The sequence below is a fragment of the Saccoglossus kowalevskii genome, chromosome 2 (genome assembly GCF_978046115.1).
Source record: "Saccoglossus kowalevskii chromosome 2, keSacKowa6.1, whole genome shotgun sequence".
Classification (NCBI taxonomy): domain Eukaryota; kingdom Metazoa; phylum Hemichordata; class Enteropneusta; family Harrimaniidae; genus Saccoglossus; species Saccoglossus kowalevskii.
The window spans coordinates 7,386,149-7,398,336 of NC_140642.1; the positions used below are offsets into that span (position 1 = coordinate 7,386,149).

At 35.1% G+C, this 12,188-nt stretch overlaps 1 protein-coding gene across 1 annotated transcript; it reads right to left on the bottom strand.

The window, feature by feature from the left end:
• Positions 1-1,443: 1,443 nt before the first annotated feature.
• On the bottom strand, positions 1,444-6,846 carry LOC100372908 (betaine--homocysteine S-methyltransferase 1-like). Its single transcript, XM_006814116.3, has 9 exons — positions 6,841-6,846; positions 5,448-5,586; positions 4,792-4,928; positions 4,348-4,539; positions 3,276-3,423; positions 2,798-2,986; positions 2,404-2,534; positions 2,175-2,272; positions 1,444-1,623 (listed from the first exon to the last, which is right to left on the bottom strand). Exons 1-9 carry the CDS (start codon positions 6,844-6,846, stop codon positions 1,527-1,529), a joined length of 1,137 nt encoding a protein of 378 aa, XP_006814179.2. The 3' UTR covers positions 1,444-1,526.
• Between the last annotated feature and the right edge of the window lie 5,342 nt (positions 6,847-12,188).

Sequence of the window (12,188 nt, forward strand, 5' to 3'; positions counted from 1 at the left end):
ATGGTAAAATAGTTCAAAAATGTTATGTGGAATAACTTACCAACGTAACACAAAGTAAACCAATTGAATTTAAAACCGAGAATATAAAAATGTATGTAACAGAGCTCAAACACACTTTTTGAATATTATAAAATTCACGCGTTTCACATCAAATATATCATTTATTGTTGTTTTCGGACCCCCTATTCAACGGGCCTGGTAACAGTCTGTCGAGTAATGTTACACCACTGTCATCTGACGTAATAGTGATAATAAAATGTTTAAATGCGATTAAATTACCAATATCTACTATATGGGGCAGCAATCTTGAATATGACTTGAAACTATTTCGGTAAATTACAATGTAAACGCATTTATTTTATTATCGTTTGTACGCCACCTGACTGTGCGTTACATCCACGTGGGTATCAGTATTTAACATTGCTGGCACTATGACTCATTCTTCAATTTCCATATTTTATTTATTGTCATTTTTTGTTTATTTGTGAATATTTTTGAGGTTTCACTCGCCGTTGCTAAATGTGGTACGATATGCAACAGGTTCATGAAGGCGTGAATTTGTTTTGTATTAAATGTTTTCAAATGACAGAGGACAGTTGGAAACAACCAGACGAATATGGGGACATGTACCGCCAGATAAAACTCCACTGACACTCTGGCTTTCTGCCAGTCTGTGCCAAACGATAATGGTGCCACTTATACTTGCATTCATTTAACCGATTTAACAATTATTGCAGCCATCGGAAGTGTAACTTCGAACATATTTCAAATCTATTTGATGGGACACAGTCTTTTTATTAGTGATTGTGTTAACCCATGCGCTTTTGCCTACCGCCCTTCAAGTTGGTAGATGTTTCGGTTTTCGAAACAATATGGCGGTGAACTAATTTGAACGTTAAACAAAACAATAAATCTATTGCCCGTAACTCAAAGTTATTAACTGCTAGTTGAACATCGAGTTACAATTAGGACATGGGTTCTAAAATATGAGCGTATTCGTTTTTTGTAACTAGACGTTCCAAACAATTCAGTATCTCTTGTAGCGAACGATTAACCTCAACATTCAAAAGGTCTTTTGACAGATATTATATACAATAACAATGTCACAAATATGATTACAGATGGTTTCAATGTACTTGTCTAATGTAGACCTTTATACGGGTGCCACGTGTGTTAACTCTTTTTTTTACAGCACTTGACATCGCTTCATGATACCAAGGGCCCAATTTGTGTAGTGTGCCAGCCAGTTTGTACAGTCTGGTTTCGTCCTTGTTGTTTTTTAATATCTCAATTATTTTCATTGGTTTGTTTCTCTATACGAATTCTGTATAGTTCAACGGTTGAGTATTTTTTTCACTTTGTTGTGATGTGCTTTAACTTTTTTTATTCCATTTTATTAGTACATATTTAAAGTACAAGTATTTACAATTTATTAGCTGATCATCATGTATTGTAACAATGTATTGCCTTATCATCACACAACAAATCATTGCTTTAAATGACATTAAAAATCAAATCGTCAGCTATTACTCCGTTTCGTCAATTTTATCTAATTTAGATAAAATATGTGCTTCTGGCCTCCCCGTGCCAGGGTTTAAATTCATCCAATACTCTTTTGTTACCCTGAAAAGATAAATATTGAGTTGGTCTAAATAGCATATTTATTCCACTATGTAAGCACGAATGTTAAATTAACAGTGTTACTTTTATTGTGTTTTTACTAAAATGAACAGGTACCCGAATTGGAGTTTAAAAAGTGGGAAACAGCTACTGTTTCAAGTTGAAGAAGTTAAGCAAAAGAAACCGACAGTTATTAGACATTAGTTAGAACAGTATTCTCACAAAACATATACTGCCTGGGTGAAGTGGATTCAAATACAAACAGCTCAGAAAACTGCAGAAGCGAACAAACAAGCAGAGTGAGCAGTCAGCTGAAGACTACAACCCCTCCCCCTTAGCTGGGCAAACACTAGAGCGAGCTGTAAAAATACAGCCAGAATGAATTAGTAATTTGGTGGTAAACATCAGAATTTAAAATCCAAAATACTTCTCAACAGATTTGAATTAGGTAAAATGATATAATGCATTCCATGAGTATCTTCTGTTTTTCATCCCCATTCCATTCCAAACAACATTCAAATCAATCAAATGTTATATATATATATATTACCTACCTATGCACCATGATCTTATAGTTAGTTTGTGCTATATCTTTCCCCCATAGTGAGTTTTTATCATGACCTGGTGGACGGAATCCTCTTTCTTCTGCAAGCTGATGGAATAAGTTGTGTAATAGTAATTACAGTTATAGTAACTCAACATTCAGATATAATCATCTCATCAAATTGTGAAATTTTAAGTAATCTAGTTACATAATATACGGAGTCAAGAATGAGTACACACCTCCTCTGCAATCGCCCTGATATGATATGGTTCGAATCCACAGCATCCTCCAATGTAACGTATCCCTAATTCATAGGCTTCACGTGCAAACTTGTGTGCTTCAGCCCGTGTTATTATACGAGATTCTAAAGCTGAGAGAAGAAGATGTGATGATTATAAGCTCACGCATATTATTTTATATCCGGCCATAGAAGGGATAGACATTGTTCTTATTTGTTTTAAAAATTCTCACTTATCAATGAAATTTTGCATCTCATTCAATAATAACAGTCAAATGTTCTATATCGATGACATCACTTTGGACATTGGCATGGATACCACTGCGAAAGTCGTGTGATATTTCATATATAAATTGGTTTAATATTGGTATTATATAGTTGTTAAATAATCTTACCAAATGGAAATTCTGGTAACGCCATATACCCGTCAATATGTTCATTGGCCTCGTGTGTGTGAAACCCAACTGGTTGTGCCATCAGAAAAGGGTTCAATCCAGCTTCATTTAATGCAGATTTCATTACTTTCATAGTTTTTATACAGTTATCTGGATCAAATAGGCAGTTTATGCCTACCACATCAGCACCTATGATATGAGCAAATGTGTGTAAACGTTAAATGCAAACAATTACCAAACAGAAAGAAAAGTAACAAACAACAGTTACTGATATCGTCGACTACCAAGAGAAAATGTGTCAATTTCTAAGCTCACGTTTGCAATAAAAAATGTGAACAATGAGCAGTCGGTATTTTGTAAGGCAGATATTCGTAAGAAATGCCATACTCAAATTTACTAGATGATATGTATATTGAACAGCGACAAATTCATTAATTAACTCAGTTCCCCGTTACCCAATAGCAAAAAATGTCCATGCCTGATTTAGCCATTCTGATGGCACATTCTGCTGTGCTAACTCCATTCATGTCTCCTATTGTTGAGATTCTCATAGTTGCAGCTACAGGTTTTTCATATTTTTTCAGGACTTCCATACCCCACTCTAGCTCCTCTACATGACCGAAAAACTGAATCAAGCAATACATCATGTTGTCATAGTATAAAGGTACATTGTCCTGCCGCTATTTATCTGATATTTGTATCCACAGAAAGAGGAAAGGTGTTCTTTTTATGTAAGTGTTAACCTAATATGTCCATACTGTCAAGATATCTGACATGGTTAAACACACAGGAAATATGTTACAAAGGTCTCCATATTATGTAAGTATAACCTAATATGTCCATACTGTCAAGATATCTGACATGGTTAAACACACAGGAAATATGTTACAAAGGCCTCCATATGTAAGTGTTAACCTAATATGTCCATACTGTCAAGATATCTGACATGGTTAAACACACAGGAAATATGTTACAAAGGTCTCCATATTATGTAAGTATAACCTAATATGTCCATACTGTCAAGATATCTGACATGGTTAAACACACAGGAAATATGTTACAAAGGTCTCCATACGTAAGTGTTAACCTAATATGTCCATACTGTCAAGATATCTGACATGGTTAAACACACAGGAAATATGTTACAAAGGTCTCCATATGTAAGTACATGTATAACCTAATATGTCCATACTGTCAAGATATTTGACATGGTTAAACACACAGGAAATATGTTACAAAGGTCTCCATATGTAAGTATAATTTAATATGTCCATACTGTCAAGATATCTAACATGGTTAAACACACAGGAAATATGTTACAAAGGTCTATATATGTAAGTATAACCTAATATATTCGTACTATCAGGATATCTGCTAACTGCATCCATAGAAGGAGGATGTTATAGAGTTCTTCATATGTAAATGTAAACTTAATATGTACACTTGGCAAAGTATCCGATATTTTCATCCATAGAACAGGAAGGATATTATCAAGGTATCTGATATGGATATTCAAAGGCAGGTTCTGGAATAATCCCTTCTCTACTCACCTCAGCTAATAGAAAATCGACATCCTTTTCAATGAAAACCTCACATTGCTTATCAAACTCTTTCTGTACAGCTTCCTTTCCGATACCTTTTATGTAACCAGGTGTTGGTGATATGCCACCACATACCAACGCATCGCCCTCGTCTGCAACTTCTCTAGCAATGTCACATGCAGCACTGTTTATCTGTTTACTCTGTAACACAAATCGCTCAAGAATGTGATATAGGTCATACAAATAAAACTTAAAATAAACAAAGTGTTGTGTTTGTTAATTTCTATCTCAAATGTAAGATGCATGTGATACATTTGTAGTCAAGATTATTTTTAATTGAATTGTTTCCACTCAAATCACCCGTCTGTATTCCTAATATTTCTATCCACCACCATCCAGATATTCATCCTAATTCAGAAAATGTGGTTTCCAAATGCGTTTTAATAATATTACCGTAAGATTGCCAATATCTTTGGATACATTTTTACCAGACAATCCTTTGTCTTGCAGTTTGTCATCTGTGGCATAGAATGTGAATGTTTGCACTACATCAGCACCTGCACGCACAAACTCACGACTAAGTTGTCGAACTGAAATCGAAGACATTAGATTAATTAAATGTAATTAGAGGAAATTGTATATGTATATAGCTTTTAGGTATGTTTTATAATTTATATTATTCTAAAATAATATTCTGTTGGTAGTATCAAGGTTGTATGACTTAATTTATCACCAAAGAATGGTCGACATATGTTGTGTTGAGAACATTTTATAATACAAATGATAAAGCCAGAGTTTATGTTAAATTGTGGCCTTCAGATATAGAAAATCGACATGCACACAATAATGTTGTGTTTCACGTGAGATGACAGCGTTGTATAAATAATTACAATATATTTATTCACATTATCATCGGATTGTACAAATACAAAGACAAGAGACAATAAATTATAGAAGTTCTTCAAGTCAGACCGAACATAGTACATTGTACACATGTTTAGAACGTGATAATAACGTGGTATTGCATTCCCCAGATTTGCTTTGTCATCATGACCCAGAAAGCAGATGAATGACATACGAATGCCTAATTCCACGAGATAAAGACAGACCTGCGTCAGGATACTGGTAAGCAGCCTCACTCGTCCAAGGCCCAGCCTTCACGTAGCCACGTTTCTCCAATGTGAAAACAAAGCTACCATCTCCAATAACTGGTCTACCAGATTTCAACCGTTCTAATAAACCAACTCGCTAAAACAAACGAGATATTAATCGTTATTATCGTCTGTTTAAATTCAAATTAGGTGCATTCGCACACCACGCTGAAATGCTAAAAAGAACCGACCTTTGGACGTCAACTACCATCAACTACCCCATGCCGCCGCCACTGATCATGACATGTTTTATGCATGACATGAACTTTTAGTCTAAATATAATATCTGAACACTCATTACTATTCACAATAATCAAACATTACTTGTGTGAAATATTCCACTGCTTACAAGTCACTGAATGAGCATTTAATTGCTGTATACCCACCAAAACAAACATTTGGTGACATGAAACCCCAATTTCATTTCCATATTTCATTCAAATTAGTATCGCCTGATCACCTAGTGACACGGAGAAAAATACCCAATCAGAAACCATCTTATAATGCAAAAGAGTGATTGATATGCCATGGCGGGAAAAATAAAGGAATCATCTGAACTATGACATACAGAGCATACCCACATGACTGACTATGGGGATTAATGACGTGAAACCGATTGTAAACTGGGTTAATGCTAATAAAGCTGAATGCATGTTGATATCCACCGCCCATAACTTATTTCTCACTTAGCATGTCATACAGAATGTTAATAATAATAGTTCCTGTTCAAACAAAAACACCGTCATTCACTCTTATAATGACAAATATATATAAATAACCCACCGACACAAATAAATTACTAAGCCTATATCAGTCGTATTCTGAGGTGGATGATATTTCAAAGCTCGCTCGTGAAAACAGAATATAAGCAATCATTGGGGTTTTATAAAAAAAAATCAAACTCAATAAGGTGACACGGACATGCTCACAAAAGCATATATGTACTAAATTTGATCAAAATCTGATCCAAAGTTTTTGAGATTTTGTCTCCATGTAACAATGCGGAGATCTTGTATATTGCAGTATGCGAGTGCTGGAGTGAGCGAGTCACAGTACGCCCTTGAATGTATGATCCGGAACGAATCACAGCGCACTTTTGAAGGTACATCTGGAACGAATCACTGTACATACAATAAGTATGTATGTTTTGCTGATTGAATGCATACTCCGTGGTGTTAGTCTACATTTATTGTGTCTACATGGACATTCAATTCAGCTACATTCAAAATGATGGTGTCATTTAAAGTGTTCAGTTCACAGCTGAAGGTTCCAAGTGTTAAAATCGTCAAATTGAGTGTATATTACATATATAGCATAATTAAATGTAATCATATAGTACAACTAAACTTACCGGCATGTTGGTAGCATAGGATGATACCAACTCACGGCACACAAACGACTATTGATATAACTGATAATCAGGATGATTACACACGAGGGTCGTTCCACTTTTCTGCCAATGTCAAAGGTCGACATTCCTTGCCGTGTCAATACGATCGTTACAGTATGGCATTTTTTCAAAACCGTAGGTATTATTGTTGTTGTAAATACAATATACTGTTGCATCATAAATTAGATTGAGTGTTCCTTCAAGTTTGCAAAATGTTTCGTTTGAATCAAGGTTTGAACTAAAATGTCTACAAAGTTATAACTCAATTGTGAGCGTATATGTGGTGTCAACATGACGTGACCTGTATGAAAGGAATATATACCACAGTGCTATCACAGGTGAAATAAATATATCAAGTGTTCTTGTTTACCACATGGGGCTGATTGATTAATACTTAATCAAGATTAAAGTTTAATAATTAAAGGGCGGTAGTCTTCGCGCCGCGCATGTGCGAGTTTTGCCCTGGGCGCCACTTCCACTAATTACCGTAGGCGGTACCTTCGACACCTTCCAAACACCAATAAATTACCTAATTAAAGCTTGGTAAGCTACCTGGGTGTACTAGTTGGTGTGCGCAACAGTCAAAATCGCCATCTTTGTTTATGTCTGTAACTTTATCTTATCTTCATCTTAGTCTTTAACTATCTGGACATCCTGTATACAATAAAAAAATTGGTGTGCAGTTGAAAATATTTTCCATTGTATTTGAATACGAAATCGAATAATTTATTTTACATGTAAAACTGAAACTGTAAACTGTTATTTATTGATTAAGTAATAAATGCATCTGGTCAATTGCGATCTTACACGGTATATAGAATCCTTACATTATATCTTGGCAAGAGTAAACATGATGTAGAATATCCTAAAATGGTTGATCAGTATCCACATGGACATACGTAATAGTTTTACTGCAGTGTATGACTGAAACGAGACGTATGTGCGTATGAATATATCATAATCCATATGTAGGCATATATAACAGGAGTGTGTGCGTATGAATATATTCACATCATAATCCATATGTAGGCATATATAACAGGAGTGTGTGCGTATGAATATTTTCTCATCATAATCCATATGTATGCACATATAACAGGAGTGTGTACGTATGAATATATTCACATCATAATCCATATGTAGGCATATATAACAGGAGTGTGTGCATATGAATATATTCACATCATAGTCCATATGTAGGCACATATAACAGGAGTGTGTGCGTATGAATATATTAACATCATAATCCATATGTAGGCATATATAACAGGAGTGTGTGCATGTGAATATGTTCACATCATAATCCATATGTAGGCATATATAATAGGAGTGTGCGTATGAATATATTCACATCATAATCTACATGTGGGCATATATAACAGGAGAGTGTGCGTATGAATATATTCACATCATAATCCATATGTAGGCATATATAACAGGAGTATGTGCGTATGAATATATTCACACCATAATCCATATGTAGGCATATATAACAGGAGTGTGTGCGTATGAATATATTAACATCATAATCCATATGTAGGCATATATAACAGGAGTGTGTGCGTGTGAATATATTCACATCATAATCCATATGTAGGCACATATAACAGAAGTGTGTGCGTATGAATATATTCACATCATAATCCGTATGTAGGCATATATAACAGGACTGTGTGCGTATGATTATATTCACATCATAATCCATATGTAGGCATATATAACAGGAGTGTGTGCGTATGAATATATTCACATCATAATCCATATGTAGGCATATATAACAGGAGTGTATGCGTTTGAATATATTCACATCATAATCCATATGTGGGCATATATATCAGGAGTGTGTGTGTGTGTGTGAATATATTCACATCATAATCCATATGTAGGCATATATAACAGGAGTGTGTGCGTGTGAATATTTTTTCATCATAATCCATATGGAGGCATATATAACAGGAGTGTGTGCGTGTGAATATATTCACATCATAATCCATATGTAGGCATATATAACAGGAGTGTGTGCATGTGAACACGTTCACATCATAATCCATATGTAGGCATATATAATAGGAGTGTGCGTATGAATATATTCACATCATAATCTAAATGTGGGCATATATAACAGGAGTGTGTGCGTATGAATATATTCACATCATAATCCATATGTAGGCATATATAACAAGAGTGTGTGGGTATGAATATATTCACATCATAATCCATATGTAGGCATATATAACAGGAGTGTGTGTATGAATATATTCACACCATAATCCATATGTAGGCATATATAACAGGAGTGTGTGCGTATGAATATATTAACATCATAATCCATATGTAGGCATATATAACAGGAGTGTGTGCGTGTGAATATTTTCTCATCATAATCCATATGTAGGCATATATAACAGGAGTGTGTGCGTATGAATATATTCACATCATAATCCATATGTAGGCATATATAACAGGAGTGTGTGCGTATGAATATATTCACATCATAATCCATATGTAGGCATATATAACAGGAGTGTGTGCGTATGAATATATTCACATCATAATCCATATGTAGGCATATATAACAGGAGTGTGTGCGTGTGAATATATCATAATCCATGTGTATGCATATATAACAGGAGTGTGTGCATGTGAATATTTTCTCATCATAATCTACATGTGGGCATGTATAACAGGAGTGTGTCCGTATGAATATATTCACATCATAATCCATATGTAGGCATATATAACAGGAGTGTGTGCGTGTGAATATATTCTCATCATAATCTACATGTGGGCATGTATAACAGGAGTGTGTGCGTATGAATATATTCACATCATAATCCATATGTAGGCATATATAACAGGAGTGTTTGTGTATGAATATATTCACATCATAATCTACATGTGGGCATATATAACAAGAGTGTGTGCGTGTGAATATATTCTCATCATAATCTACATGTAGGCATGTATAACAGGAGTGTGTGCGTATGAATATATTCACATCATAATCCATATGTAGGCATATATAACAGGAGTGTGTGCGTGTGAATATTTTCTCATCATAATCTACATGTGGGCATGTATAACAGGAGTGTGTGCGTATGAATATATTCACATCATAATCCATATGTAGGCATATATAACAGGAGTGTGTGCGTGTGAATATATCATAATCCATATGTAGGCATATATAACAGGAGTACGTGCGTGTGAATATATCATAATCCATATGTAGGCATATATAACAGGAGTGTGTGCGAGTGAATATTTTCTCATCATAATCTACATGTGGGCATGTATGACAGGAGTGTGTGCGTATGAATATACTCACATCATAATCCATATGTAGGCATATATAACAGGAGTGTGTGCGTGTGAATATATTCTCATAATCTACATGTGGGCATGTATAACAGGAGTGTGTGCGTATGAATATATTCACATCATAATTCATATGTAGGCATGTATAACAGGAGTGTGAGCGTATGAATATATTCACATCATAATCTACATGTGGGCATGTATGGCCGGAGTGTGAGTTTGTGACAATCTCCTCATCATAAAGGCGTTATAGAAATTCGATATGATATGATTGGATATTTGGAAAGTGACTGGATTCTGATTGTTCCCACAAATGAATTAGAATAGGCAATATTTCCTCCAGTAACATTAACTTTGAAAATTAGGGATTTTGCTAAAGAAAACTTGAACATGTGTTCGCCGATTGTCACAGTGTAAGGCCTTCTTATTGCTATTGAGAGGGGTACCCAAAGAACTCACACTGGACAGGGCGTTCTGTCACTGCTAGATACACATACACTAAAATATCAAGTTAAAGCTCCTGGCTTTATTACCTCTCAAAAAAGTTGCAAGAAACAAAGCACGAAAAAATACAATAAATAAATTCGCTAAAATTATAGTGGATTGCTTAGGGAAGTGTGCATTGGTGATAACTCACAGCTCCAGGATGTAGATATGGGTAACAGTCAATGGCTTCAGCAACACAGCGACGAAGAAATACAGGAGTCTTGCTTGCAGAGGAATGTTGTTATTCCAGAGGCACCACTGATAGCAGGAGATCGCAGAGCAGTTCATACAAGTTTCCCAGAATGATGGTTGAAGCCTGTATCACTTGTCTCACAATATAGCAGCAGCAACACACAGGGTACTCAGTTGAAAAGTTGGATCCAGTCTACCCAATTTATAGGCATACATGGCCCAGATTCAGGTACACCACCTGGGTTTCCACATGAGCCAATCAGAATGTGGTCTTGCGAGCAGCTGTCTCGCGTAGGCAAGTCACAAGCACACCTGGTAGATTCCAATTGTCCTTCCAGAGTTGTAAACAAGTATGACCTGTCAATCACTTTTATGACATTTATCACACGGCAATACACACAGATTCTTCTTATGATTCTATGCATACTTCTATTTGCAAGGTTTGAGGTAATATGACAAAAAACATGGAATAGAGGATGCTGACACTGATTTATAATGGCGACGACAAATCAAATGTAAGACGAGATTAGAATTATTTGAATGTTATGAATGCTCATTAAAGTCGTCAAACCTGTTATAGTCACCTCCCAAAACGATTTGGGCTTTTATTTCGATTGAACAGAACTTCTTGTTCCAAGATATATATCAAATCTTCCTACAGGTCATTCCATAATTTTTGCGCAGCATTAGTGAAAGTGCATATTATCCGAAACAAATAGGTGTTTTCGTAGACGAAACTGTTTAAACAAAGTTTGCGAGTTGGTTCATATAACTCGAGAAGAAAGGTAAAATAAAAAGTAACCAAAGCTGGGGCATAAAATACTAGTATATTGTAGGTAATTAGAAAAATTTTGTAATGCATTATTTTCGATATGGGTAACAAGTGAAAGTTATGTCATGGTGATTAATCGGGAAGCAACATTTTGTACGTGTTAAGTTTGCTGACACCAGCAAGTGGGATCCCATATAGTAGTCCTTTACAATAACTCAGTTTAGATTTTACTGACGTATTGACGAGTAACTGAACCATGCCATTTGTCTGATTTTTCAGAGATGTTCGAGGTATGGAAGTATGCTAATTTGAAGATATAATTGTTCTCCATGGTTATGCAAGTGTCAAAAACGGTACCTATGTGTTTTTTTACTGTTGATGTACGAGGTGAGATTTCAATATTTATCATTCATATCTGTTAATTTGTTTTGATTGGTCCAAAATATATAAGTTCTGTCTTCTCTGGATTCAATTTTAATAAATTTGTTACTGATACACAATGCACATGTTTTCATCTGATGTTTTAAAAGATAAATACAAT